This window comes from Panthera tigris, chromosome D1, assembly GCF_018350195.1.
Source record: "Panthera tigris isolate Pti1 chromosome D1, P.tigris_Pti1_mat1.1, whole genome shotgun sequence".
Lineage (NCBI taxonomy): Eukaryota > Metazoa > Chordata > Mammalia > Carnivora > Felidae > Panthera > Panthera tigris.
Window position 1 is genome coordinate 110,399,044 of NC_056669.1, and position 27,921 is coordinate 110,426,964.

At 64.8% G+C, this 27,921-nt stretch overlaps 1 protein-coding gene across 3 annotated transcripts; it reads left to right on the forward strand.

Moving 5' to 3' along the window:
• The first annotated feature begins 1,152 nt into the window (after nt 1–1,152).
• Nucleotides 1,153–27,859, forward strand: TPCN2 (two pore segment channel 2). 3 transcript variants are annotated; one of them, XM_042958047.1, is made up of 25 exons: nt 1,153–1,318; nt 4,146–4,210; nt 4,918–4,994; nt 5,340–5,517; nt 6,826–6,942; nt 10,472–10,578; nt 11,113–11,185; nt 12,268–12,370; nt 13,318–13,383; nt 14,055–14,119; nt 14,595–14,695; nt 15,291–15,372; nt 15,594–15,680; nt 16,427–16,546; nt 16,686–16,745; nt 18,594–18,722; nt 19,525–19,574; nt 20,890–20,989; nt 23,335–23,406; nt 24,716–24,789; nt 25,314–25,395; nt 25,485–25,567; nt 25,948–26,029; nt 26,330–26,424; nt 27,044–27,859. In XM_042958047.1, the coding sequence occupies exons 1-25, from the start codon at nt 1,213–1,215 to the stop codon at nt 27,120–27,122; spliced, it is 2,253 nt and encodes a 750-aa protein (XP_042813981.1). In that variant the 5' UTR covers nt 1,153–1,212; the 3' UTR covers nt 27,123–27,859. The 3 variants fall into 3 exon arrangements, 2 of the variants coding, with proteins under 2 accessions (XP_042813981.1, XP_042813982.1); XR_006208189.1 differs by lacking the exons at nt 25,314–25,395; nt 25,485–25,567; nt 25,948–26,029; nt 26,330–26,424; nt 27,044–27,859 and adding an exon at nt 23,722–24,528; XM_042958048.1 differs by lacking the exons at nt 19,525–19,574; nt 25,948–26,029; nt 26,330–26,424; nt 27,044–27,859.
• The last annotated feature ends 62 nt before the right edge of the window (nt 27,860–27,921 follow it).

A 27,921-nucleotide genomic window follows, 5' to 3' on the forward strand; every position in this document is an offset into this window, starting at 1 on the left:
GACTGAGCCACCCGGGCGCCCCCTTTCCTTGCTGGTTTTTAAGAGCTCTGTGGGAGGCAGAATTTTGGCTCCCTTGACCTTCACCTCCTGGCATCACACTAGTGGTTAAGGTAGGATAGCTGGCTAAAGGGATTTGCAGATGTAATTTAAGTTACTAATCAGCTGATCTTAAAATAAGATGATCCTGGGTTATCTGATGCGCCCAACGTAATGACAGGAGTCCTTAAAAGAAAGAGATGGGGCAGAACGAGGAAGTTGGAGACACTGGAGGCATCTTGCTGCATTTTGAAGCATGGGAGAGATTCAGTGCACTTTTGCTGGCTTTGATGATGGAAGGGGCCATGCGGGGAGGAATGTGGTAGTCTCTAGAAGCTGAGAATGATCCCCGGTCGACGTCCAGCAAGAAACAGGGACTGCCGTCTAGCCTCCCGGCAATGAATCTGCCAACCGTGTGCGTGAGCCTGGCTCAGGCCAGCCAACACCTTGACTTTGGCCTTGTGAGGCCCTGGTGGGAGAACCCGGTCCAGCCGCTGGACTTCTGACCTCCAGGACCGAAAGGTGATAAATGGGAGTGGTTTTAGATAAATTTGCAGAAATGTGTCACCACAGCAATGGGAAACAAGCTTTATGTGTTAACGTTAAAAAGACTTCCTATACACGTTGTAAATATTTTTCAAGAGTCTTACTGGTCTTTTCAAAGTTTACCCCTGACTATATTTAATCTTCCTAATTTCATTACCAGAGGGTAAATTCAAGCTCCATTTTGGGGGGGGTATCCTTTGGGGTGATCCCCGCGTGCCCAACACTCAACGTGCAAAACACAGAGTCCTGGGCCCTGCTCCGAGTTTCTGATTCGGGGAGTGCCCGAGAGTCGGCCTTTTTCCCAGGGCCCAGGTGCTGCTGAGGAACCCGGCACAGGGACCGCGGTCGCCGGAGGCATTCCGCCCAGCCCTGGGAGGTCCTTAGAGCCCCTCCCTGCCGGGAAGGAAGCTTAGCCCCGCCCCCTGACAGGCGGGGCCTAGAAAGGCCCCGCCTCCACACACACGCGAATCCTCCGTTCTTATTGGCTGGTGGCGAAGGGGCATCCCCTGTGTCACAGCGCGGTCCGCTCCTCCTCCCGACCTCCGGGGGCGGGGACGCCACGCCTGCGCAGTGGAGCTCGCGCGCGGAGTTCTGCGCTCCAGTGAAGGTCCGGCGGCGCGCGGCGACTCCATGGAGGAGCCACGGGAGGAGTCGGAGCCCCTTCTGAGCCGGGCCCGGGGCGGCACTGGCCGCCCGGCGGGCTCGGCCGGCTCCCGCGGCGTCCGCGTTGGGCCTGGTGAGCGGCGGCGTGGCGAGGGGAGCGGGCCGCGGGGGTGGCGCGTGGGTCCCCCCCTCCGCCCCGGCCCCGCGCCATCCGCTGCCGTCGCGCCCCCCCTCCCCGGGCCGGGGTCCGAGCGGGCGCTGGGCGCCAGGGGAGCCGCTCTGCGGACCCGGGCACTGGCGCGGGTGCGGAGTCGGCCAAGCGCTGCAGGGTCGCGCCCTGCCTCCGACCAGCCGGCCTCGGCCAGCCTGGGGCAGCCAGCGCCGTGCAGCCCCCTCGATGCGTCTCGGGTGGACCCGCGCCTCGCGGATCGCCTTGGTGACTCCTAGGAAGCAGCACTTCCGTTTTCCTCCCGGTTATTGTGGGGGAGACTGAGGCACGGAGAGGGGCGTGCCCATACTCCGGGTCACCCAGCGGGGAGGTGGCTGAGGAGGGATTCGAACCCCGTTGGGAGTAGACTTAGGAGTCCTTTCAGTCTGCCCTCTCATTCCGGGTGCCCGGAGGCTCCCCAGGGGCTGGTCCCCCTTCACCCCGGCCAGGGAGGAAGCTTCACCCCCCACCCCGGCCAGGGAGGAAGCTTCCTCCCTTTGCCCTCTGCAGCTCCCTCCTGTCCTTCCTGTTTACGGCAGAGAAATTGCTGAATCCCGAGGAGGGCGGGAGGGTGGAGTCCAGCGGTCTCTGGCAGACACCCGGGGGGGTTGGGAAGGGCCTCAGCCTCATCTTGCAGGAGAAGAAAACCGAGGCCCGGCCTGGAGAGTATCCCGGACCTGTCCAAGGTCAGCCCTGGGATCTGTTGCGAGTGCCGAGCTGGGTGCTCCTTCCAGGGCCACTTTCCTTTTCCGGACTTAACTTTCTTCCTGGGTCCAGGAGGGGCCTGTGGTGTGCGCCCATCCGTGGACTGGGGGGATGGGTGCCTGACCCCAGACAAGAAAACCGGAGGCCGAGGCGGCCACCTGCCTGCCCATCTCAGAGGCTGTCCCCCAGGAAAGGTCTCCATCCAGCACGGATCCCTGGACAAGGGACATAGGACGTGGCGGCATTTGGGTGTCGGGGGGGGGGTGGGGGTGCAGACTTTGTATCTGGAGGTCGGAGTGTCTTTCTCGTGCTGCCACTTCTGGCTGTGTGACCTTGGCAGGTTGCCTAACCTCTCTAAGGTTCAGTAAAAGGGAGGGAGTCGGAGGAGCTGACCTGAGGGGCGTTGTGACGATTCGGAGAGATTGCTGGGAACGCCCTCTGCACGGGGCCCGGCCAGGTGGCGGAGATGGGGCAGTCGGTGCTGATGGCCATTCTGGGCCTGATTGTGCAGGTCCTACCTAGTCTTGGCAGAGTGGACGGCAGGCCGCTGAGACCTGCATTGTAAGCTAGGAGCCGGGGCCAGGCGGCGTGGACCATGAGACAGGGCTCTTTGTCCCGACGCCATGCCTCGATGAGGCTTCCCGAGAGCGTGAGGGGACGCTCTGTGTTCTGAGTCTCCCCGGCTAGGCTGTTGGCCCCGGGGGCAGGGGGGACCGAGAACGGCTGGTCACCTCCCGGCTCCCTAGCGGGGCTCCTAGGTGGGGTTCGTCCTGCAGTCGGATTCTCCTGCCAACCGGGGTCCGGGGACTGTGCTGCCCCACAGACCCTGCGGTCAGGTCCTTCTGACCCAGCCTCACCTCACGGGCTGCAGGGAGAGGGTGGCTGTTTTCTTGTTCCTGGTCGGGGCGCCCCCCCCCCCCCCTCCCGGCTATGGAAAAGTCAGAGGCCGAGGGATTGTCGTGATACGGAAGGGGCTTTTCGAATAACACCTAGTAGCTACAGCAGCCCATTGAGTCGGCACAGCCGTCCCGTCGCATCTGACCTGTGAGGGGAAACTGAGGCATAGAGGTGCGGGGCCTTGCCCAGGGTCATCAGGGAGCTGGTCGGGGTCCCAGGCAGGCAGTGCAGGGTGGAGCCTGGAACAGGAGAGGGGGCTTAGACTGGATGTTGGGGATGGTGGGGGGCGGGGGGCTTGGGGCAGAGGCAGAGAGGCTGGTCCAGGGCTGATGTGGGAGCAGCGTTTGAGCCCTTGCTGTCCTCTGCTCTCTGTGGCCTGCTCCGCTTCTGGCTTTGGTACCTCTGCTCTAGAGCTGTGCACATGTCTGTGTGTTCCCTGTACCGGTTAAGGGTAGTTTTCAGAAGCTGCTGGCCCAAAGGGGCCACGTGTGAAAATAGAATCTTCAACAGGAACCGCTGCCGTGTCATTTCCCTGATCCGGGAGCTGCTGGGGCTGCGTGCGGGCTCTTCTCCCTGCCCCCGGGGCCCGGGCTGCCTGGGCTGCACCCTCTCTCCTGGGCGCCGGGCAGTGAGGTTCCTCCGTTGCTGCAAACCACGGCTCCTCATGCCTGCCTTCTCCCTTTGTGTCCAGCAACAGCTTCTGCACCAAAGCCACAGAGGTGGCCCTTGCCCCACGATCAGCGGACAGAACCCAAGGCCGCAGGGACTGATCTCGTTTGCAGCTTATGGCTCCTTGGTGGGCAGGGGACAAGGGTGCTGGGATGGCTTCAAGCCGCCTGACTTCAAGGCCCCTTGTAGTCGGGAGCCTTCCTGGGGCCCACGGAGGCTCCATCCATCCTCCTGGGCCCTGAGGCCCCAAGTTGCTGGTGGGTGAAGGCGGCAGAAGGGTAGTGACGGCCGCACAGTCCTCCCTGTGCCAGCCCAGGTCTGGGGCTCTCCTGTGTGCAAACTCGCGGCAGGGCGAAAGGCCGGTCATTCCAGAGCCTTAGAAAAGAATGCCTCCAAGTTCTCTCCTTGAGCTCAGTGGCCCTGTAGCAGGTGAGTGCCACGTGATCCCCCACGTCACCTGATGTGTTGTTTCTGCCTGCAGGTGCTGCGTCCAGGCAGGATCTCTGCTTTGACCAGGCTGCCGTCTTCATCGAAGATGCCATCCAGGTGGGTGGCACCCGTTCCCAGTGGCTGGGCCTGGGCCCGTGTCTAGGTTTTGTGGGGACTGGGTGACGGCTGCCCCGATGGGCCCCTCCTCGCCGTCCTGGGGCCAGGGCCTCGGTCGCTGGACCGTGTGGCCACGAATACCGTGATGATGGGCACTTTGGGCACGGCTCGCCTGGAGTCCTCCCTCCAGGTGAGGCACTGGGTGCTCTTTTGAACCCTGGAAACACTCGTTTCGTTGAGTTACCACCTACTGAGGGCCTGTCCAGGTCTTGGGAAAGATGCTCCAAGATGGCCAGACCATCCCCTGCTGGAAAATGCTATTGAGGCTCAATTCGGGAAATAGAATATGGAAGGGAGCAGTGTGCCAGGTGGGGGGCATCCTGGAGAGCGGCACCGTTGTAGGGCCTTGCACAGCAGAGGGGACAGCGTCACAGGCAGGCAGAGGGCACAGCTGTGCACTTAGAAACAGGTATCCACGCAGGGCAGTGGATGCCCAGGGTGTTCTGAGTCTGCCTGCTAACGTGCCCCTGCTGGGCCACGAGAGAGCCCTTTTTCCACGTGTGCGATCGAGGGGACTCCGGTCCACGGCCTGTGTCTCCGCCTAGGGCCCGTCGAGGGGTCAGCGGGGGCCCTGCACGGGGCTGGCCGTGCCGCGTGGCTCCGAAGGGGCCCCCGCTCATGCTCTCCCGTGCGCCTTTCACCTCCAGTACCGCTCCATTAACCACCGCATGGACGCCAGGTCGATGTGGCTTTACCGACTGTATTACTCCAACACCTGCCAGTGGTGAGAAGGGGCACGGCGTGCGGGGTGCCCGCAGCCTGGCTGGGTGGGGGGAGGCCGGCCTCAGGGTCAGGCGGGCTCCCCCTCCCCTGTCTCCTTGCCACGGGGCCCAGCCCACGGAAAGCGGGGCCCTCCTGGTGATGAGGTCCAGCCACGCCACTGAGTTTTGGCCTGGGCACCATCAGCTGACCGCTCCAGAGTGGGCACAGACCGCGAGGCGGGGGCTCTGCTTCTGGAAGCCACCGAGGGTGGCCTGCTGTCCTGCCCGGCACTCTGCCGGCTGATGTGCTTTGCGGCCCAGAGCCTCGCTGGCTCGTGCGTTTCAATTAGTTCTGGTTCTTTTCTCAGGACGTTGAGCCTCACCATCTTCTTGATCCTGCTTTTGGCTTTTATCGAGACCCCTTCCTCGCTCACTAGCACCGCGGACGTCCGCTTCCGCTCGGCCCCCTGGGACCCGCCCTGTGGCCTCACCGAGAGCGTCGAGGCGCTCTGCCTGCTGGTCTTTGTGGCCGACGTGTCTGTGAAGGTGAGCCGGGCGCCATCAGGTGCCAGAGCGCGGGGGCCGGTGCCCTCCCACCCTGCGTGCTGCCCTCCGGATTAATCTTTACGCTCCCGGAGCTGGCTGCCTTTTTCCTCTGACTGCACCTTCCCCCTGTGAGCAAAAGGCCTGGGTTGGTTGGAGGACAAGAGACCCCGTCAGCTCTTCTCTCTCTGTACTAAACTGAGTCTGGGTTCGGGCCTGCCGGGTGCACGGCCTCGCGGGGCCTCCGGGAGTGGCCCAGGGTCTGGCAGTGCCTCTGTGAGGAGAGACCCCGACGGAACAAGAGAGGACCGGTAGTCTCGCTCGTGGGCCGCCCTCCCGCCCCCAAGAGGGGAGGAACACGGGAGGAGGTGGGTGTGGGCTGGAAAAGGACCGGCTGCCGCGCGGCCGTGTGTCCGACTCTGACCCGAGTCCTTCGGGAAGCTGGAGGTGGGTCCGGCCTTCCTCATGTGAACTTCTGAGCCACGTCGGGGGTTCAGAGCCGTAGCGGCTTCCCAGCACGACGCGGAGGGGCCCGGAGATCTTCCTGTGGGTCACACGTCCTGTTACTTTGGTCGAACGGTAGTGATCCCAGCGCCACAGGCCCAGCCGAGCATACGCAGCTGGCCACGGAGCCCTGGGTAGTGCGGCAGACTGTCCCCAGAGCCCCGCAGGGCCTTGGTCTGGTGCCTGCCGGGCTGTCCTGCTGTGGGGGTGGCTTCGGGGCCCTGCTGCTGGCGCTGGGGGCCGGGGGGGACCGAGGGCCCGGACCGCTTCACATTGTTTCTTTTTTAGCCCACGATGTGTTTATGGGTTTGAGGGTTTTCAGACTGGAACTGAAACTGGGGAGCGGTTCTCATTAGCGTCTTCCGAACGGTTGGGACGGTTGGGGAGTCTCGAAAGATAGCGAGCGTACGTTTTTGTCTGCACAGCGTGACCTCTGGATGCCCCTGCTGCCGGTGGGGCTGTTGATACCTGGCCAGCGGGCCCCCGAGGAAGACCTGGTCTAGACGGTTCTGGGTGCGGGCCGGCCCTAACCAGAAGCGGACCACGAGTGCCGTTGCCCCTTTTCCAGAACGGCTCTTTTCCAGAGTGGTTTCTGTGCGCAAGCCAGACTGGCGGCCGGGACGGGCAGGACCGATGAGGCGGCGGGCCAGAGGGGTTAAAGTGCCCGAGGTCACCGGCGGGCTGGGCAGGGATCTCTGCTCCGGGCGCCCCGGCCTCACCCCTGCGCGTCCACGGCCTCGGACCGGCCGCAGGGCTGGTGTCTGTGGGGCTGCCTGCTCGCCCGCTCACCCACCGCCTCTCTTGCAGAGCTATCTGGTTGGATGGGCCCAGTTCCGGAAGAACCCCTGGCTGCTGGCCTACCTCGCAGTGCTGGTCGTGTCTTTCGCGGACTGGATCGTGTCACTGAGTCTGCTTTGCCAGGAGGTAGGTGGTGCGGTGGCTCCGAGGCGGGAGCGGGGAGCTCTGGGTGGCCCGTCCGCTGCCCGTCTCTTCCCACCCTCCTAGCGTTTCGGTCAGCCGCTGGCCTTGTCCCGTCCTGTAGAAGAAGGCCCGTCCTGAGGCCTGGGGAGGGCACAGGGACTGCTAATTCCTGCCTCCCCACTTGTCAGCTGAATTTCTCGCCCGCCTGGGTCCCCCAGGAAAGCACCGTCCAGGGCCTCGCGCCCAGAGCTCTGTGGGGCCTGCGGTAAGAAGGCCCACATCGGCCACCGGTCCCCAAACCTCTCTGGCTGCACCATCCCCCCCCCCCACCCCCACCTGGATGCTCTGCCCTGTGATTGGATAGAGGAGAAACAGGGAAAGTGGGTGTGGGGACATCCGTGTCCCTCAGGGCCCGTCGGGGACACAAGCCCATCGGGTGCTTTAGCCAAGAGAGTTTACATAGGGGCTTAAACGGGTGTCGAGTAACCGACAAAGCAGAACGGGGCCCCGAGAGACATGGAACTGCAGGAAGCTCAGGGGACAGGCCCCCAGAGCTGGCGCCCCGCCCCTGGCGTCTGGAGGGGTGCAGATCACCAGTGCCCCTGCGGAGACTGCTTGGTTCTGGGAGTGCCGCAGGCAGGGCCGGCTGGCAGCCCCAGGGCGTGGGCACCTGCCCTAGGGACAGCAAGGGGACAGCAGGGAGCCGTCCGTCTGCCCCTCCGGCGTCCCAGCCTCTGTCCACGCCCTCGCTGGCGGAAGTAAGCGGGGAGCCGCTGCCGAGAGAGAGAGCTGCAGGGGTGACAAGGGGAGGGCGCCAAGGGGAGGGCGCAGGGCCCGCCTCCCACTTCCTAGCAGGAAAGAGCCTCGTTAGCTTATGAACCCACATCTGCGCAACAGGCCAGGAAGACCGAGCACAGCTCAGACCTCGCTTTGTTATCGGTGGGGCCCTCACTGCTCCTTACAAGTTCCTCTCCCTCTGCGTCCCGCAGCCCTTGCCTCGGCCAGCTCCTCAGCAACTCGGGGCGCTTCCCCTCAAATGGGGACCCAGGCCTCCACTCCCGGGCTGTCCTTGGCAGATGGGCACCCATGCTGGCACGGCACCCTGCTTTGCATGAATTCTTACGTGTGTCCCTGGTGGAACGCCGCCCGCCCCGCCCTCCCCAGAGCAGCAGGACACTGAGTCGTGGGGTCGGGGGAGGAGTTGCTGTTCCTGTCACGTCCTGGTGCTCAGAGCCTCTGATGCGCCTTCTGGTCCCACAGAGGGCTGTGCCCCACAGCTGGGGTCACTGAGCCTGCCTAGGGCCGTTGGGCCCTCCTGCGGGCCAGGCACTTCAGAGTGAGGGCCATCGTGAGGCCAGTGGGGGCTGTGGGGCTGCCCTGAAGCAGCGTGGGCCCCTGAAGCTCAGAGGGTGGCCCCTGGGTGGCCCCAGGCAGAGCCCCAGCCAGCACGTCTGTCTGTCCAGTGCCTGGGGAAGGGGCACATCGCAGTCACCCACCCCCTGCCAGGGGGCCGCATCGGGCTGGGTGAGCCGAATTGAACCGGGCTCTGCTTCTGGAGGGCAGGGCGTCAGTGGTGCCCTGGGGGGGAGAGGCTTGGACATTACAGGACGCGTCCTTCTGTGTCTTGTGGGTGTTCACTCTGCCCATCCACACATGCGCTTCCTGGACCCCATCCCCTGTGGTCTGGCCTGTTCTTTCCGTGCCCTGATCCCAGGAATCGTTACCTTTCCCAGTACAGACGGGGCGGACCCCGCTTGCCGCAAAGCTTTCCCTTCAGTACCGTCTCGGGGGGGGGGGGGGATTCTCCCAATTGAGGCTGTAATGCCACACGTGGTCCACTGGGTAGAGTCAGCCCATCACCCAGAACCGTCCAGAAACCAGGCCCCAGGTTTCTCCCTGTGGCCAGCTGGCCAGTCATAACTCACACAGGCACCAGGGCGGGGAGGGCGGGCAGGAGAACCAGGGGCATCCCACCCACTCCGGCCTAGTCTCTCACGTCCATTTCTACTTTGTGGCCAGGAGGGTCACAGCCCTCGTGGTCTACCGGTGACCGGATAGGCCATGGTCACGACTCTGCCGTGCCTCTTTCTCACGGGGGACTAGGTATCTGCAGATCAGTGGTGAGCTGTGATTCTATGTGGGCCTCCCAGGGGCACCCCGCCCTGGCCCTAGGCTGGCGTCTAATCAGGGTTGAGTCTTGTGGATGAACCTTCCCATCCTTCATCAAGGCCACATGTCTCCGGGTCCACGACCTGACGTGGCCCCCCGTGTCAGGAGGGCCCTTGGCAGGTCGGGTCACTACACCCGGGGAGAAGCCGCACCCTGTCCCGTGTCTGATTACTGGTGAGGGTCCAAGACCCCGGGTGCGGGTGCCAGCAGGACCTTCAGCCCCTGCCTGGCCTAGAGGGATGGCTGGAAGATTCGGGATACGGGCCCTGAGACAAGGTTCCTTCCAGGGGCAGCCAGCGGATCATGGGCGAGCTGGGGACGCTGGTTCCTCAGCCCACGGGGCAGGGCTGGGGGCGTGGCCCTGAGTGCCCTGAGCGTCCTTTCTTGGTCCTGTGCCGGGAGCTGGGCCCCTTCCGAGGGTGCGAGTAGCCGAGGGAGGTTGAGTCAGGCCTTGGGATCACCTGTGGTGCAGACGATCTGGAGGGTCTGCCCCGTGCTGGAGGGAGCTCATTCGGTCGCGAGAGACACCGGGTGCGGGTGCGCGGCAGGATTCCAGAGCACTTGGGTGTGGGCAGGAGCAGGTGGCGTTCGCATCGGGACAGGAGGCTCTGGCACCACCCTCCCGCTGAGCAGAGACAGGCCGCAGCCAGCGGGATGGCGGGACGGCGAGGGGCGGGCCCTGGGCGGGCCAGAGTGGGCCTCCGGCCAGTCCGTAGGGCCTGGGGCCGACCTAGCTGTGCTTCTGAGACGAGAAGCCCAGGGGGCCCGGAGTCTGGAGCTGAGAGCTGGGAGGGGCGGGTGGACGTGGGAGGGACAGTCATCACCGTGAGCCTGAAAACCAAGAGGCCTGATGAGCTCGCCGGAGTGCGAGGCCTCAGAGGGCAGGAGGGGCCCTGGGCGCCAGCACTCGGGTCAGGCCCCGGGAGATGGCCCGAAGCACTGGGCAGACTCAGGCCTGGAGGTCACCGGACAGTAGGACCGGCTGGGTCGGGAGCGGGGACACGCAGGGCGGGTGGAGGGGTGAGTGGGGGGGCGAGGGTTGTGTTGCGAGTGAAGGTGTCGGGACATGTGGTGTCTTGGTAGCAGGTGAGGGAGAAGGGGCGCCTGAGGGAAGCCCTCGAGAAGGCCGGGGGGTCCCGAGGACCGTGGGGGGGTGGGGGGCGGGGAGCGGCCCCTGGGTGCTCTGATCGCAGGGGTGGCCCCTTGGCAGGGGTGTGAGGAGGAGGGTGTGGAGCCCGAGGTGGAAGCCGGGGCGTGCGGGGGCAGGAGGGGTGGGGGCAGGGGCGTGAGCGGGGCCCGGGGCTCTTCGGCCTTCTGCCTCCGGCCTGGGTGGAAACGGGGGCCCCTTCCTGCCGTCTTTCAGCCCCTGCGGATTCGCAGGCTCTTTCGCCCCTTCTTCTTGATGCAAAACTCCTCCATGATGAAGAAGACGCTCAAGTGTATCAGGTCGTCGCTGCCGGAAATGGCCAGGTGGGCTCGCCGGGCGGGCGGGGTCTCCTGCTCCCTGCTGTGCCGTCGGGGCGCCGGGACTGCGGCCTGGGGAGGCCGGTGGGCGGGTGTTCGCGGCCTCCCGGCAGCCCCTTGGTGGCCTTGTGCCCCCTGCCTGATAGCTGCAGAGCCCTGCGGGTGCTCCCTTCTGCCCCGCTGTGGCCGTGACCCCTCCCCGCCCGCTCTCCTCCCGTCCCTCCCCCAGTTCTGTCTCCGTCCCCTCCCCCAGTGGCTCACATGGGTGACCCCTCACGTTCCAGCCCAGATGGCTGGACGTGGCCTTCCCCTCTGGGAGACGGGAGGTCCTCGGACCCCCAGGAAATGCTTTTGGGGTCACCGATCGTCCCTGCCAGGGAAAGAGGGCTCCCTTAGGGGAGGACCAGTAGCTGAGCGCACGGCGGGCTCTGTCGGGGCAGGGAGCTCCCCGTGCGGTCGGGTCGGCTGTCCCTAGTCCCTTGTCCGCTTGGGCGCGTGGGGTGTGTGTCCCGTGCTGAGCGCCCGCCCCCGCCTCCCCAGTGTCGTGCTGTTGCTGGCACTGCACCTGTGCGTCTTCACCATGCTCGGGATGCTTCTCTTCACAGGCGAGAAGGTACGGTGCTCCGCTCTGACCCGGCCTGGGGCCTTGGGGTTTGGGTGGACAGGGCGGCTCAGGGGAAGCTTCCGGGTCATTCTGGGGCCCGGTTAGGCTGCCTGCCCTAGCCTGGTGACCAGGGTCAGTGTCGGCCCACCCAGGCTCCGGGGTCTCTCCACGTGGCCGGTCTTCCGTGCACCCCCGATGGGGCCCCCGGGTGCCCCCTGCCTCGCGGGTTCAGGGCTGGTCTGCCTGGTGGCCCTCCTTCCGTCTCCCCTCCCTGCCCCGTCACTCACCCGGCTTTCTTTGCACCCTGTTAGATGGAGGCCCCCTCATTCTGGCATTTGGGGCCCTCGGGATGGACTGCACCACCGTCCCTCTCACGGCACCTGCCTGTCCCCACTTCCTCTTCTCCAGCTGTGGGCTTTTGCCCCTCCCCCCCCCCCCCCGCCCCTGTCCCCTTCTTCCAGCTCCTCCCTGCTCCTTGGCCCCCGGTGGCTTGTTGCTGTGTGGAGGTGTCTCCCACCTGTCGCCCCGGTCCCCCCGCCCCGTGCATCTGTGGTCCAGCGTGTCCTTCCTCATGTGCTGGCCAGGGCTGCTGTCCTCAGGCCTGGAGCTGTCCTGCATCTGTCCTGGGAATGTGGCCGATGGTCAGCCAAGGCCGGTTTTCATTGAACTTGTGGTATTTGGGGGTTCAGGCTGTGCTGTCCGTGAGGGGGGACTGAAAACTGTCCTTTCTGACTCTGGGAGAGCTGGAGCTGCCGCGTGTGTGTGTGTGTGTGTGTGTGTGTGTGTGTGTGTGTCCGTCCATGTGGTTGTGTGGTCGTGTGTGCTGTGTCTGCGTGTGTCTCGGCCAGGGCGGCTGAGAGCTTTTCGCCATGGTTCCCAGCAGACCCTCTTTGGTGGCCGGTGTCCCTGTGGGTGCGCGGCCTCCCTGAACACTGGCTCTTGGGCCCAGAGGCCGCGACTGAGGTCCTGTCTGTGAGTGCAGAGCCTGCTGGGAAGTGATGGGGACATGGCGGGTCAGGGGATGCTGGCCTCACAGTGGCTGCTGGGGCAGAGGCCCGACGGCGCCTCAGAGCTGTCACGTTCGCTCTCAGCAGGACGACGGGCAGGACCGGGAGAGGCTGACGTACTTTCGCAACCTGCCGGAGGCCCTGACCTCCCTCCTGGTGCTGTTGACCACCGCCAACAACCCTGACGGTGTGTGAGGAGTGGGGAGAGGCCCCGGGGGCGGGGGGGGGGCAGCTTTGGTTGTCACTGGGCTGCAGAGCCGGGCTCCGGGCCGCGGGGGTGCCGAAGGCCTTTTTATCGCGCGGGGGAGGATGACACTGGCTTCTCTCCCTCGCTCGCTCCTTGGTTTTCTTTCCCTGTTTGTCTTTTCCCTCCTCCTTCCTGCCTTTTTCCTTTTTCTTCCGTTTTTCCCCGTCTCCTGTGCTCGCTTCCTCCCTTTGCGTCTGTTGCCTTCGTCTTGTCTTTCCCCTGGCTCCTGACTTCACCGGGAAGCTAAGAACGCATGAGTTGGTGTGTCTGGCGGGGCCCCCGGTGGCCTCCTCTCTGAGGCCTGACCACTTTCCCTGTTGCCCCCCGGGCCCGGCCCTGGGTCTCAGGTGGCTGTGGCTGCTCACGTTTGGGGTTGCTGCCGGGGCCTCTCTGTCTGGGTGAGCGGTACGGCCAGGGTGGGGTGCCGTAGGCCTCCAGGGCTTGGCCGTGGCCTGGTCCCCTGGCTGGTGACTTTGGTCTTGGGCGCGGGGGTGATCCCCCCCCCCCCCATCATAGAGACCTTCCCGGGAGGGCAGCCCCCGGCTTCCACACCCAGGGAGAGCTGTGCGGCGGGACCCCGAGTGTTGTGCCCACGTGTCCCGTGAGTCCTAGCGAGTCACCCGAGGGAGAGCTGACCTTCCGGTCTGCGGGGAGTAGACAGGGGAGCAGATCTCAGCGGAAGGGAGGAGCAGCCTCGAGAAGTAGTGAGCCCTCCGTTCCGAGGGTGTGCCGGCAGAGCGGGGGGTCGGCATTGGACCAGAAGGCCTCCTGGGTCTCCCCGCCGAGCCCTTCTCTCCTCTGGGAGGCAGACGGCGTGGGGCCGTGAGGGGGTCGGACGGACGCTGAGGCGGGAGCAGGGTTCAGTCCCTCCGCTTTCTTTCTCCCAGTGATGACTCCTGCGTACTCCAAGAACCGGGCCTATGCCTTCTTCTTCATAGTCTTCACCCTGATAGGTAAGTTCCGGTGGGTCTGCAGGGGTCACTGGGGGCAAGATTCTGCCCCCAGTGGCAAGATCGCGAATGCTCAGGTGCGAGTGTGCCCTCCCGACCCCATGGCCTCCCCCCATGCGCCCTCCTGACCCCATGACTTCATCCCAGTGTGCTCTCCTGACCCCGTGACCTCCCCCCATGCGCCCTCCTGACCCCATGACTTCACCCCAGTGTGCCCTCCCGACCCCATGACTTCATCCCAGTGTGCCCTCCTGACCCCATGACCTCCCCCCATGCGCCCTCCCGACCCCATGACTTCACCCCAGTGTGCCATCCCAACCCCATGACCTCCCCTCATGTGCCCTCCAACCTCGTGGCTTCTCAGTGTGACCATCTCGTGGTCTTTGGTCTGTGACTACCGATGGCCCCTGTGCCCGTGGCTGGGCAGGCCTGGTGTCTTGCGTGTTCATTGGATGAGGACAAGGCTACGTGTGGGGTGACTGGTGTGCCCCGGGCACCTGACGGGAACCACGAGCACGCCCTGCTCTGTGACCGTCCCTGCCCTTCTTGCCGCCCCCCCCGGGGGGTTGCTGTGCCCATGTCCCCTCTGTGCCCCTGGATGCCGGCCTGGCCCTGGGCCCCTGGGGTGCTCCCTCCAGACTCTGCCCGATGACCGTGGCTTTTCCCACTCGAAGGAAGCTTGTTTCTGATGAACCTGCTGACGGCCATCATCTACAACCAGTTCCGGGGCTACCTGATGGTGAGCCGGGCCGCTGTCCCTGTTCCCGCCTGAGCAGCTGCCCCTGGAGGCCAAGCGGGGCGCGACCGAGCTGACTGGCCAGGCAGTCCCCGCAGTGAGGGTGGCCGGCCGGGGGTGGGGTGGCGGCCCCTGCTGGTCTCCGCGCCGCCTCCCGTGGGGAAGCGGGAGCCGTGGCACATCCTTGCTGCCCAGGCCGCTTCTAGAGGGAGGCCTCAAGGTCGCCCCTCCCAGGGCAGGTGGCCCGAGCCCACCGTGTGTGTGAGAGCTGGGGGCCCCAGGCGCGCAGAGCGGAAAAGCACGTCTGCGTGAATTCCGCAGGCCGGGAGGGGTCTGGCCATGCCCCTGGGGCCCGAGGGGGCGAGGGCCGCTCCCAGCCGCGGGCGGGTGGGTGCCCCCAGAGGCCGCTGCACAGGAGGGGGTGTGCGGCCGGGAGAGGCCCGGCCCCGCCACTCAGAGCCATCGTCCTGGCTTGCAGAAGTCCTTCCAGACCTCGCTGTTCCGGAGGCGGCTGGGGGCCCGGGCCGCCTACGAGGTCCTCTCCTCCATGAGCAGACGGGGAGAAGCCCACCCTCGAGGGTGAGTGCCGGGGCTCCCGGGAGCCCCTTCTCCCCGAGGAAGTGGGGGCGCCTGCTGCCGGGAGGGAACGCCTCAGGGGTGGCGTGCTCCGTGGGGCCTTTCCCGGGCACCGCTCTGCCCAGCTCCCTGCGGGCTGGGGCCCGGGCATCCTGAGGACTCTGCCTCTCTGGTGCCGTGGGGTCGTCCTCGTGAGCCCCGGAGACCCTGGGCCGGCGGGGGCCGAGGCGCTTTGGCCCTCTCCCCTGACTGCGCCCTTCCCGCGCCCCTGTGCTCGGGCGCCCGAACCAGCGGGACCTGGTCTGGAGGTGGTGTCGGTGTGGAAGGCTCCGGCTCAGACGGCTCGTTAGCCGTGGTGCTGCTGTCGTACCGCCTGCCGCTTCCGAGGGCCAGCGCGCTCCTCTCGGGGGCGCGACAGTAGTGTCTGTGGGGATTTTAGACGACAGGACGTCGGAGGGCCTGTGGTCGGCTCTTTCACGGAGGCCCGTGTCATCGCCCAGGGCGGCTCGGTCGCACGCACACAGCCCAGGCCAGAGGGGCGGGCGCCGGGTGCGCTGCGCTGGCCGGGCTCACTGGGGCGCGGTGTCTTTCTTCCCAGGGTCGGGGTGGACCCCCAGGACTTCCTGCAGGTGCTTCAGAGAGTCCAGCTGGACAGCCACCAGAAACCGGTCATCATGGAGGTATCGGAGTCCCCTCTTCCCCTTGCCCTCCTCGGTCTGTGATCTGGGGTCCCCCTGGAGGTCACGTCGGCCAGCAACCCCGCTTCCGCACAGGGCGTCATTTCAGATCGGCCGGGGCCCGGGGGCCGGTGGGGGCTGGGCCCGGCGCACCCTCCTGTCCTGGGCCCTTCCTCCCCTGGGCCCAGCTGACCCCTGCTGACCTGTGTTTCTGTCCTTTGTAGAAGGTGCGTTCCTACGGTGGCGACCTTCTGTCGGCCGAGGAGTTTCAGAAGCTCTTCAACGAGTTTGACAAAAGGGTGATTAAAGAGGTAACTGAGCCACCTGCTTAGGGCCAGGCCACCCGGGGTGAACGGGGAAGTTTACGGTGCGTGTTGGCATTGATCACCCGGGTGACCCTTGGCGTCAGTGCCAGGGATTCTGGCCCCGAGGATGGGGAACGGGAACAGAGATTGCTGGGCTCTTGGAAACCGAGGAGGTTTTGTTAACCTGATGCAATTCGCAGACCACAGGGACTGGCCTGGGCCAAGCCTGACTCGGGAACCTTCTGGATGGGTTCCCCTGTCTCCATGACAGACTCTTACCTACTTCCTGTGTGTCCTTCTCTGGAGCTTCCTGAGTTTGTCCAAAGCATTTGTCCTTTGTCCTTGACCCTGATTTGTCAAGTCCCCAGACGGGCCTTGGCATCCAGCTCAGCACTGTGTCCAGAAGACTGTCCCGTGTCAGTTATTGGCGTGTAATTTACGTACATTTATTCACAGAACACTTTGTCTGGTAAACACCTGGCGTGTGTTCAGGGTCCCCCCCGGATAGTCCCTCGTGGTTTACTTAAGCCGCTTAGTGACCGTTTAGGCTCTCTCTGCCTCTCTTTTGGTGTTCAAAGACTGCTCGGATGAACGTCTTTGTGCACCTGTTTTCGTGTTTGAGATTATTTTCTCAGGCTGGATAGACTGGGACGAGAGAGAAGGTAGGAAAAGTCGAATCCCAGAATAAGGGGGTGCAGGCACGTGCCCCCCGTAGGCACGTGTGTTTGAGCACACGCGTGTTCCCTCCCCAGCGCCCGCCGCGGCCCGAGTACCGGTCTCCCTTCCTGCGGAGCGCTCAGTTCCTCTTCAGCCACCGCTATTTTGACTACCTGGGGAACCTCATCGCCCTTGGGAACCTCGTGTCCATTTCTGTGAGTGTGCCCTTGTCCTCGTGTGGACGTGGGAGGCACCTTGTGCCCGCCACCCCTGCCCCTGCCCCTCCTCCCGGCCCCCTGCCTGAGGTCTCTGCAGGGCCCGGCCGGCGAGCCGCCTCCCGCTCTGGCTCCGCAGGTGTTCTTGGTGTTCGATGCCGACGTGCTGCCCGGGGACCGTGATGACTTCGTCCTCGGGGTGAGCTCTGGGGCCGTGCGGCCGGGGTGACAGCGGCCAGAGGGAGTGAGTGTGCACGGCCTCCCTGCCCCGGGGCCCTCCTGCTGCAGAGCGGCTCCGCCCGTCGCGGGGCGCCCCCAGAGGAGGGGTGCTGGCCCGGGCGAGGCCGGGGGGCGGGGGTGGGGGGCAAGGCAGCGGGTGGGGCCGCCCCCGTCTTGCCGCCTTGTCTGGCCCTGGGATTTGAGCTTCTCCGTGGCTGGTTCTCAGCCCTTTTTGGAACCGTGAGCTCCTTTCTGAATGTTATGTGCTCTCATCAAACTCTCTAGGAATTTAAAAACAATTTTCCCACGTTGGATGTTAGGCAAAGTAGCAGCCACGCCCCCACGGTACCTAACGCCAGAACTCTTAACAAAGCGGGTGTTTTCACGGCGTCGTGAAAGATGTTAAAATGGACGCAAACGACTACATCTTCTCTAATTACGTAGGAAGCTGTTTGACTTATCTGGTTTAATGTGCCAGGACAGATTGTGTCCTGTGTGTTAGATGTGGAGTAAAACGTATCCTAGTTTCAAAATCGAAACAACGGCTTTTCTGACCTGACGCTTGAAATTCCTGCATTTTGCACTTCAGGAAGATCAGATTTTCTTCTTTCTTCTTTCTGTTGTATTTTTTTCCTGGATGACCCCAGAAAGGTTCAGTCTCCTCCTCGTGAATGACACATTCCAGAGGTGGCTGGTTTCATTCCTGACAAAAGTCAAATTGGATACACTTGATCTATGTTTTCTCCCTTTTTTCTTTTTTTAAAAGAGAGAGCACACTGGCTCGAGAAGGGGAGTGGGGTGGAGGGGGAGGGAGAGAGAGAGAGGGAGAGAGGGGATCCTGACGCAGGATTCGATCCCACGACCTGAGCCCTGGGATCATGATCTGAGCTGAAATCAAGAGTCAGACGCTTAACCGACTGAGCCACCCAGGTGCCCCGTATTTTCTCTCTTGTAACGGTAATTGTTCAGCACTAGAGTCAGCCTGGTTAGCTTTATGAGAGATTTCTGGTCAGATGGGGTCTGACAACATCTCTTCACGGGTGAGCGAGGCAGTGCTAGGAATATGGAATTTTTTTTTTTAATTTTAACGTTTATTTATTATTGAGAGAGACAGAGCATGAGCAGGGGAGGGGCAGAGAGAGAGGGAGACGCAGAATCCGAAGCAGGCTCCAGGCTCTGAGCCGTCAGCACAGAGCCCAATGTGGGGCTCGAACTCACAGACTGTGAGATCATGACCTGAGCCGAAGTCAGTCGCCCAACCGACTGAGCCACCCAGGTGCCCTAGGAATGTGGCATTTAGACTGGACACCTAGGTGGGGTGACCGCGGCGCTCACCACGCCTCCCCACCCTCGGGACTCCCGTGTCTTACTTCCTGGCTTCAAACATGGACCGGACCGGGACCCAGTAGCCTGAGGCCACGTTCAATGCGAAGAGCGTCTCAGACACACCCGCGGAGGCCGGGAGGGCGCTGCCCACGGGAGTTGTTAGAGGTCCCCTGGAGGTTGGACCGGAGGCGCCAGGGCAGAGACAGCCGGGGGCGCAGGCTCGGGGGGCGGTGGTGGGGGGGGGAGTGTGACCCCGGCCTTGCGGGCACAGAGAGGATGTGGGGTCGGGAGACGTAGGGCCGCAGACGTGCGAGTTCTGGAAGCCGGCGTGGGGTTCCAGGCCACCTGAGGGGAGGGTGTGGGGCAGGAACTTGGGGTGCTGGAGATGCCCCGGGTGTGAGCGGCGGGTGCATGGGAAGGGCGGCCCCGAGAGGCCAGAGGGGAGGCGAGCGGAGGGCGGGTGGCGCGGGCCGGACGCGAGGCAGCTGTGTCCCTTTTGCAGATTCTCAACTGCGTCTTCATCCTGTACTACGTGCTGGAGATGCTGCTCAAGGCGTTTGCTCTGGGCCTGCGGGGGTACCTGTCCTACTCCAGCAACGTATTTGACGGGCTCCTCACCGTCGTCCTGCTGGTAAAGTCTAAGACGCGCCGGGCCGCTGGCCTCTCCGGGCGGGCGGTGTGCTCTCTGCGTCTGGCTCTGTGCCGTGTCCCGTCCCGGGCCGTCCCTCGGGCGCTGAGGGCCACAGGGAGCCGTGCTCCGGCCTGCAGGGGCAAAGGGCCGGCTTTCGCCCCCGTGTGCTGCTTGGGGGGGCGGGGGGGCGGCCAGCGGGGGCCTGCGGGAGGCGGGGTTTCTGCTGCACTTCAGTGTCACCGGGCAGGCTGCCCAACTCCTGCCGGGGGGGGGGGGGGGGGGGCCCGGAGGAATTCACGGTCCCCGCCCTCTGAGCCGGCCCCGGCCACAGACACTAAGGACAGTGGGGCCTTGATGTGGGTGGCAGGAGGGGCCGCGGGGGTCAGGCACCCTTTCCCTAGAGCCTGTGGGAGTGGAGGGTCACGCGTGATGTGTGCGTCGTGGCAGCCATATTGGTCCGACATCTGTTCGTCTTTGATCGGAGGTGCGGGCTCCTTGGGACAGGAACAAGGACGGTCTGAGAGCCGGGCCTCCGGTCTGTCCTTGACCCGGGCTCCTCCAGCCTTTCCGGTGTCCCGCCCTCCCTGTAGATAGGCCACCGCCTCCTGAGACTAGAGTGTGTTTCTCGGCCGCAGGAAGTCCCATGTTTGGAACCAACCCACGGGGACAAGGACGGAGCTCTGACTTCCCCCCCAAAGCCCCGTTTGAGGGGGAGCATGTCAGACACGAGCTTTAGAACTCGTTTGAAAGCCCCCTAGGTTAGGTTGCTGTAGCGATGCCTTCTCTTCTTTTGTGATTAAAGGTTTTGGAGATCTCAACCTTGGCTGTGTACCGATTCCCACACCCAGGCTGGTATGTGACTGGAGAGAACCGAGGGAGGCTACAGCAACCAGCACCCTGTAGGCCCCAGGGGTGGGTGGCCCGTGCCCAGGCGCCCTGGCCTGTCTGCTCGGGCTGCTCCAGGGCCCATGGCCCGAGTGTTAGGGAAGCAGGTGGCTCGGAACTTGGCCCGTAGGACTGTGGAGCAGGTCTCTCTTTGCTCTTGGGGATCCTGTGACATGGCCTAACTCGCCGTCAGATGGATAGGGTTCCCAGAGCTGTGACAAGCCGCTAGCGGGCAGTGGGCTCAGCCCCGGCACCAGGGCGGGGCGTGCGGCTGGGAGCCGTGTGACCTTGGCTTGTCACCTCCTGCTCTGAGCGCCACCCTGTTGGATGGCGGAGGCGGGGGCTGCTGAATCCCCAGGGCTGTTGGAGCCCCACCCACCCTGGTTCTGGCCGCATAGCAGTGTGGCTGTCTGGCCAGGGGGTCCCAGAGCGCCTCGAAGTGTGGCTTGAGGTGGCCGTTGGGTTGCGTTGCCCAGAACACAGCTGCCCCAGCCGGGGCCTGTGCCGGCCCCGCCCTCTCAGTGTCTCGGGGGGCTGCTTGTCTGCCAGTGGAGTGGCCCGGAAGTGCCGGTGACTCGGCTTAGCTGCCCCAGGGCCAGCTAGGAAGGGCTTTCGTCGGGGACATGGGTGGGGCTGGGGCTGGTGCTGTCCGTGGTGGTGAGCCGAGGCCTGGCAGGAGCTCAGGCCGCCTGGTTTCTCAAGCGCAGTGAAAACCTGCTTTTGTCCGAGAATCGCAGGGGAACATTTTGCGTGAGCATGAATTTCGAGTTGACAAGAGCACAGTAAGCTCCGAGGGACACCTAGGGGGTCAGGCCGCAGGATGGCATCACAGGAGAGGGCAGAGTCAGGACGGGGATGGTGTCAGGAGACAGGGTCGGTGATAGGGACAGGGGACGAGGTCAGAGGGAGGGGTTGCAATAGGAGGGTGGTTAGGGGTCAGCGGAGAGGGACGGGACCGGCTCAGGGACCACGTCTCTTCCACTCGGGCTGCGACCAGAGTTGGAGTGTTCCGGCCTCTGGAACCTGAGTGTCTGTCGTGTGAGACCGGGGTGCGATGGCTGGGCACCAGCGTGAGGGGCTGTGCCTTGACCCGTGCTGTCCTGGGCCGGCAGGTGTGGGCAGTCCGGGCTCAGCGTGTGCCAAGACGGGGCCCCCCTCCCCCGCGCCCCCCGCCCCGTTGCTCTCTGCGTCTCTGTTTCTCTGTGTCTGAACACACGCCTCCTGGTCTTCCTGTCGCCGACGTCTCGGGGCCCTCCCGACCGTCTCCTGTGTGTCTCTCCAGGAAGCCAGAGATGCTGGGCCTGCTGTCGCTGTGGGACATGGCCCGGCTGGTGAACATGTTCATCGTGTTCCGCTTCCTGCGCATCATCCCCAGCATGAAGGTACGTGCGTGCCTGACGCCCTCACCTCGCCACCCTGCCTTACTGCCCCCGCTGTGGCCTTGCTCTGGGGAGTGGGTGAGCCTGGGCAGGGAGGGACCGAGAGCAGGACCGTCGTCCCCTTGGTCTCCCTGGGGCGTGTCCCCAGCCCTGCACTGCAGCCGGGTGATGCCGGGGGCAGTTCCAGCCCTGCTTTTATGCATGAGGAGAGGGAGGCCAGCGCAGGTGGACCCGTGTGGGGCACCGCGGCGTCTGCGGCGGTAGCTTTGGGCTCTTTGGGGCCCCTGGCGCTGGTGAGGGGCAGGGTCTGGAGCTCTTGGAACCCGCGTGTTCCCAGGCGTCCTAAGGTTTCTAGAAGGCTGTGGGCGTGGGCCCTCAGTGGCTTCTAGTAATGAGGGGTGAAGGCGGGACGGGCCAGGGTACTCCCCTCCAGGACCCCCAGTGCAGGCGTGGGGTTGGCTGGGGTGCTAGTCTCTGGGACCCCGATGCGGGAACCCGGTGGCTCGTGACATCTACGAGCCTCGTTTTCTCTTAACGTGCCCACAGGGAGGGACACCAGCCTTGAGGGGAGGGGAGCCGGGCGAGCAGGGGATCTAGGCCCAGCGCCCACCCGGCACAGAGGTAGAGTTTGCTCCTCCTGCTTTCCTAAGAACTTTTCGGGAGAGAAGAATCCAAGGACGTCACCCCCTTTCCATGTGTCCGAGTCCCTCCCCCTGAGCTCGTCTCTTCCTTCTGTTTCGCTGTGCACCTGTCCCTTCTGGGGCTGCCTGTTTCCAAGCAGAGTTTCCCATCCGAAGGGGGCCTGGGGTCCTGGGTGCAGCTGGGGGCCGCCGCCCACATGCGTGTGGGGACGCGTGTGCACACGCGGTCCCCTGCGTGCGCGTGATCACACACGTGCTCGTAACTACACCGTGCATCTCATTACGTATTCTCGTGCTGACACGCCCGTGCAAGCACACAGTGACCACATGCGGTAACACACCCGTACGTGTAACCACACGCGTCGTGCACGTGTAGCACGGTAGCCACGCTTAATCGCTTGCGCACACGCGCGCACACACACACACACACGGTGGTTTCTGTCGTGTAGCATCCAGCGTTAGGACCTAACGCATCACGTGGGGAAAATGAACTATTTGGAGAGCTCTTCCCTGGGGCTCAGGCTTGCATGTGAGGGGAGCAGCCCTCTGTGGGTGGGGTGCCTGGTGCGTCTCCGGAGCTCCCTTTGTCAGACCTGGACCCTGGGGCTGACCTTTCTCAGACCTGGTCTCAGGGGCTGACCTTTCTCAGACCTGGTCCCAGGGGCCGACCTTTCTCAGACCTGGACCCTGGGGCCGACCTTTCTCAGACCTGGTCCCTGGGGCCGACCTTCCTCAGCCCTGGTCCCTGGGGCCGACCTTTCTCAGCCCTGGACCCTGGGGCCGACCTTTGTCAGCCCTGGTCCCTGGGGCCGACCTTTGTCAGACCTGGTCCCTGGGGCTGACCTTTCTCAGACCTGGTCCCTGGGGCCGACCTTTCTCAGCCCTGGTCCCTGGGGCCGACCTTTCTCAGACCTGGACCCTGGGGCCGACCTTTCTCAGCCCTGGTCCCTGGGGCCGACCTTTCTCAGACCTGGTCCCTGGGGCCGATCTTTCTCAGCCCTGGTCCCTGGGGCCGACCTTTCTCAGACCTGGACCCTGGGGCCGACCTTTCTCAGACCTGGTCCCTGGGGCCGATCTTTGTCAGACCTGGTCCCTGGGGCTGACCTTTGTCAGACCTGGTCCCTGGGGCTGACCTTTCTCAGACCTGGACCCTGGGGCTGACCTTTCTCAGACCTGGTCCCTGGGGCTGACCTTTCTCAGACCTGGTCCCTGGGGCTGACCTTTCTCAGACCTGGTCCCTGGGGCTGACCTGGCCACCGTGGGCCTGTGCTTGTGTGGAGCCTCCAGACCAGAGAGGAGCAGCCAACCCAGCCTCAGTGGGTCGCTGGGCAGTGTGATCTGAGCCCCCGTGTGCCGTGGCTTCGCCAGAGGACTCGGGATCGAGACACAGCTGCGTCTGGGCGGCTGGCGGCGTCGGTGGGGGGCACGTGGGCGTATCTGGGCGGGCGTCTCTGAGTATGAGTGTGTGTGGCGGGCGTGGATGTATCCGCATGTGCGGGGGTTTATGGGCGGCTGTGGGACGTCTGTCCAGCTGTGCGTGTAGGGGTGTGCGTGTGCATGCAGTTGTGTGCGTGTGTGCAGGTGGGTAGGTTGGTCGTCCGCTGGTCACGTCCCGCCTCTCCGGGCCAGGGTCTGGGTGGCGGGCAGGGTCGGCATCACCTCAGTGGGGCCAGAGAGAGCAGGGCCGTGCCTTCTTCTCGTCCTCAGCTGATGGCCTTGGTGGCCAGTACAATCCTGGACCTGATCAAAAACATGCGGGCCTTCGGCGGGATCCTGGTGGTGAGTGTGGCTGTGGGCGTGGGGGTGGGGGTGAGCCTGAGCTCGGCCGGAGGCCTGGGTGAGCGCGGGGCCGGCCGGCCCCTCCGGAGGAAGGGGGGCCCTGGGTGAGGTGGCCATGTGTCCGGGCCGGGAAGCCGCGTCGCCTTCTGCCAGTGCAGAGGGCGGACCTCAGGGCTGGTCTGCGGGGAGGGCTGCCCGACCGCGCTCCCTCTCTGTGCCAGAGATCCCGTCGGCCGCTTGGAATCCCTCACGTTTCTCGGATCGCGGGCCGCATTGAGACACTGGTGTCCTTTTCTTTTTTTCTTTTTTTAAAAGTTTGCTTATTTTGAGAGAGAGAGAAGGCGGTCAGGGAGACCGAACATCCCAAGCAGCCGTTGGTGCTGTGAACGCAGAGCCCCACGTGGGGCTTTGGTCTCATGAACCGCGAGATCGTGACCTTGGCCCAAATCGAGAGTCAGGTGCTTAACCGACTGAGCCATGCAGGTGCCCCCCCGAGACACTGATTTTAAAAGTATGAGAGGCACTAGGGGTCCCTGCAGCCCCAGAGACCCCAGATGGGGTTTAGTCCTCCCTCCTTGCTGAGGGGGATCTCGGGAGCCCCCAGCCATGTCGGCCGTGGTGCTGCTGGCTCTGCCTTGTGGTCCCGCCCCGGTGGGCAGGGGGGACACCTAAGGCTGCTCTCGGCACGAAGCCCAGCAGTGGGGACGGAGGCCCAGAAGGGACTGGGTTAGGCTGGGCTGTGTGCCCCTTCCTTCTCCTGCTGGGCTCGTTGGGGACAGGTGGGGATGGGTCGGGCCGCTGGTGGCCTCGTCCCTCTGTGGCACGAGCCTGCTGGGTGGTGCTCCTTAGACCTCATCACCTCCTGGAGAAGCCTGGCCGGTTCCTACCTGCCCCTCCCTTGGGGACCTCTCCCCTGGGGCCCCCTTCCCTTAGGACTGGCGTCTGCCTCCAGTGGAGCCCAGAGTAGGGGTCCTTCTTACCTCTTTCCTGCCACAGCTGTCCCAGAGAAGAGGCAGACAGCCTTGCTTCGACTCGGCCGCCTCGGTCTTTCCCCTGGGCCCCCAGTTCATCTTTGTGGCTCTCCTGGTGGTGGTGGCTCCTTGCTCCTTCACTGGGGGGCAGGTTGGTGGCCAGGAGAGGGTGCCCGGGAGGAGAAGTCCTGGTGCTCCTGGGGGAGGCCGGCCGTACCCATGGCTGGGGGCAGGGGGCAGGGCTGGGAGTCTGCTGGCAGGTGGCCTTCACACGCTCAGCCCGGCCCTGTGGGTCCGTGTGCCGGTGGCATTGACCGGGCCCGGCCCCGCCTCCCCAGGTCGTGTACTACGTCTTTGCCATCCTGGGCATCAGCCTGTTCCGAGGTGTCGTCGTGGCGCCTGGAAACGGCAGGTGAGTGGGGCCTGAAGGTGCCAAAGGGAGTGCGTCTCAGGGTGCGGAGTCTGGGGGTGTGGAGGAGCGTGAGCCTGGATGGCGGTGCGGGGGCGGGCCTCCTGGTCCTCGTTCCTTTGCCTCCCCACCTCCTCTCCTCCCACACCCCTCCCCCTCCCCTCCCCTCCCCTCTCCCCCTCCCCTCCCTCACCCAGACTTTGCACTGAGAGCGTGTCTGAAGCCTGCTCAGCGCAGCGGCCCCACCCCTGTGCCCCACTTGGGAGCTTCAGGCCAGGCCATGCCCTGGTGGAGTGGAGCGCGGGGCCAGACCTAGAGCCGGCCGTCTGGGAGGCTCGGTTTGCCCTGTTTGTCTGCGGCTCTCGGCCCCTGGCCGTCCTCGCGGCACCTCCGGAGATGGGGGCATTTCTGTCTCTACCTTCTCGGGCCCAGACCGGTTCCAGGCGTGCAGGGGCTGAGGCAGTGCCAGGGCCCCCGCGTCCGTGTCCCCGTCCCCACCCCTGACCCAGCTTGTCGTGTCCCTGCAGCCTGGCCCCCGACAACAGCTCGGCGCCCTGCGGAAGCTTCGAGCAGCTGGAGTACTGGGCCAACAACTTTGATGACTTCGCGGTGAGCCCCGCAGGCCCTGCTCCGCGGGACCCCTGCCCTCCCGACCCCCTTCCTCTGCCCTCCTGGAGCCCGTGTGTGCGTCCCCGCAGGCCGCCCTGATCACTCTGTGGAACGTGATGGTGGTGAACAACTGGCAGGTGTTTCTGGACGCCTATCGGCGCTTCTCGGGCCCGTGAGTGACCCCGCCCCCGCCGCGTAACTGTGCCGTGCGACCCTGGGCTCGCCAATCCTGGGGACCGCCGAGGGGTGAGGCTCCTCAGGCTGCTGGGAGCCCTGGGGGCAGGCTGAGGGGAGGAGAGCCTGGAGCCTGGGGGGCTCAGACGGCCCCAGCGGAGGGTCCCGGGTTCGAATCCCAGCCGAATCGCTTGCCGGCCGTGCTGCCTGGGCGATTCGTTGACCGCTTCCGCGAAAACAGGACTGGTGGCGCCACAGAGTTAGCGGCAGGACTCGCGGAGAGCCGCTGCTTACGCGCCGTCAGGTGCGCGGTGCCCCCCGCGTGCGCGTGTGGCCTGGGTGGCTCACGGTGGCCCCCACGGCCTTCCTCCTCCACAGGTGGTCGAAGATGTACTTCGTGTTGTGGTGGCTGGTGTCATCTGTCATCTGGGTCAACCTGTTTCTGGCTCTGATTCTGGAGGTATCAGCCGAGGCTCCGTCCTGCCCTTGGGGCCTGGCGCTGCTCGCCCTGGCTGCCGGGAGCCCCTTGGAATGCCCTCGACCCCTGATGTGTGGGGGTTCTCGGCCGCCGGGTGGGCTGGGGGCGGCCATCGGGCGTCTGGCTCCTGCAGGAGCCGGTGGCCTCGCTGGGCCCTGGATCCCAGCGTCGGGGCGAGCTCCGCTCCCTGCCGTGGACGCCTGGTCGACGCTGGAGGGGAAAAGGCTGGTTCGTGTGGGACGCACACCCACTGGGCCCCCTCTCCCCCCGCCTGCTCCCCAGAATTTCCTCCACAAGTGGGACCGCCGCGCTCACCTGCAGTCCCTTGCTGGGGACCCAGATACGTGCTGTCAGGTGACTGTGGATCTCCTGTTCAGGTGTGTGGATGAGGAAGGGGGCGTCTGCTTGGCTTGTGGGCGGGGAGGGGGAGAGGCCGGGAGGTGGCCGGCAGGCGGGCGTCCTCTGTGACGGTCTCCCCACGAGCCCCCGGTCCCTTGCCTCCCTCCCACCGACTTCCGAGCCGGGACCAGGGCGTGGGCTTCCTCTGCTCCTGCTGCCGGGGCCGTGGGCTCTGTGCTGTTGTCTGGTGGGCGTGTAAGGCGACAGGCTCAGCTTCCCTTAGTCTCCAAGCGATTCTCCTGGCGGGTGGAGGCAGGTGGCCCTAGGAGTCCTTGCCCGCCCTTCCCCACGGTGGAAGCCATCCTCTGCCGGCACAGGAAGGCGGGGGCGACCCCTCCCCCCGCCCCCTTGAGCATGTGCCGTGTTGTAGCCGCCGGCTGGCGTGGAGGGGCGTCCTCCCGGGCTTTCAGCCCCGTGCTCACATCCCACACGTGGAAACCCGTCCTCGTGTCCCCGGTCCTCCCCAAGCTGTGCACGGGTCTGAGGATTCCTGAGCGGGGAGCAGGGCCTCTCTGAGTCGTGCTCACGCTCTTCTGGAGGCACCCGGGTCACTCTCCAGAGCTCCCCACACGTCTTTCCCTCCCCCCGACTCCACAGGGACGTCCTGGAGGAGCCCACGGAGGAGGAGCTGCTGGAGAGGCTGAGCTGTCACCCGCACTTGCGGCTGTGCAGGTGACCCCCAGGTGCGCCGTCCTGGCACGGGCGGCAGGTGGCCGTGTGGCCTCGAGACGGACGCCCGTCGAGGCAGCAGCCCGGGAGGAGAGCCTTTGCGTGGCCGGGATTCTCCACCCACGCGAGGCGGGAGCGGAGAGCAGGGCCCCGTTCGCTGCCCGGCGGAACCACCACCTACCAGCGGCTTTTCCTCGCGGCGCCTTGGGCTCCGCGCCCGGCCGCTTTCTGTGGTCGGCTGCTGCAGTGAGACTTTGACTTTTCTACACCCGGGTGGAGGGTGACTCCCCAGGACCTCTGAGACCGTCGGGAAAGCAGGAGGCAGTGGCCTTCCTCGTGGGCCCTGCGATTTCCGTGGTGCCTTCGCTGCCGGTGGCCTTCAGGGACCACGGGCCCGCCTGGGGCCTGCACGGGCCAACCGGCAGCTCTCCAGGGCATTCAGTTTGGGTGGTTTTAGGGGAAGAGAATCTTAAGGGTTTTATTGTTTTATGGCTCCCATGAGTATCGATTGGACGGATTTCTTTACGGGTCAGAATGCCCGTAGTTTTTATCCTGGCGAAGAGTGAGGTCGTCATTCTTATGTGGACACAACTCCAATCCTGCTTCTCTGGAGCAGGGTGGCCAGGTAAGGTTGTTTAGGTTGTGCACTGTAAACCTGGCTGCGAGGGTGTGTCCAGGCACTGGAATGTCTCCCCAGGGTGACGGGTACCTCTTTCTAACTTGCATAAAGGCATGTGTAAGCCAGTGGCTCTGCATTTTTTCCTCTGAGTTTATCTTGAGACCGAGAGAGAAAGCATGTACGAGTG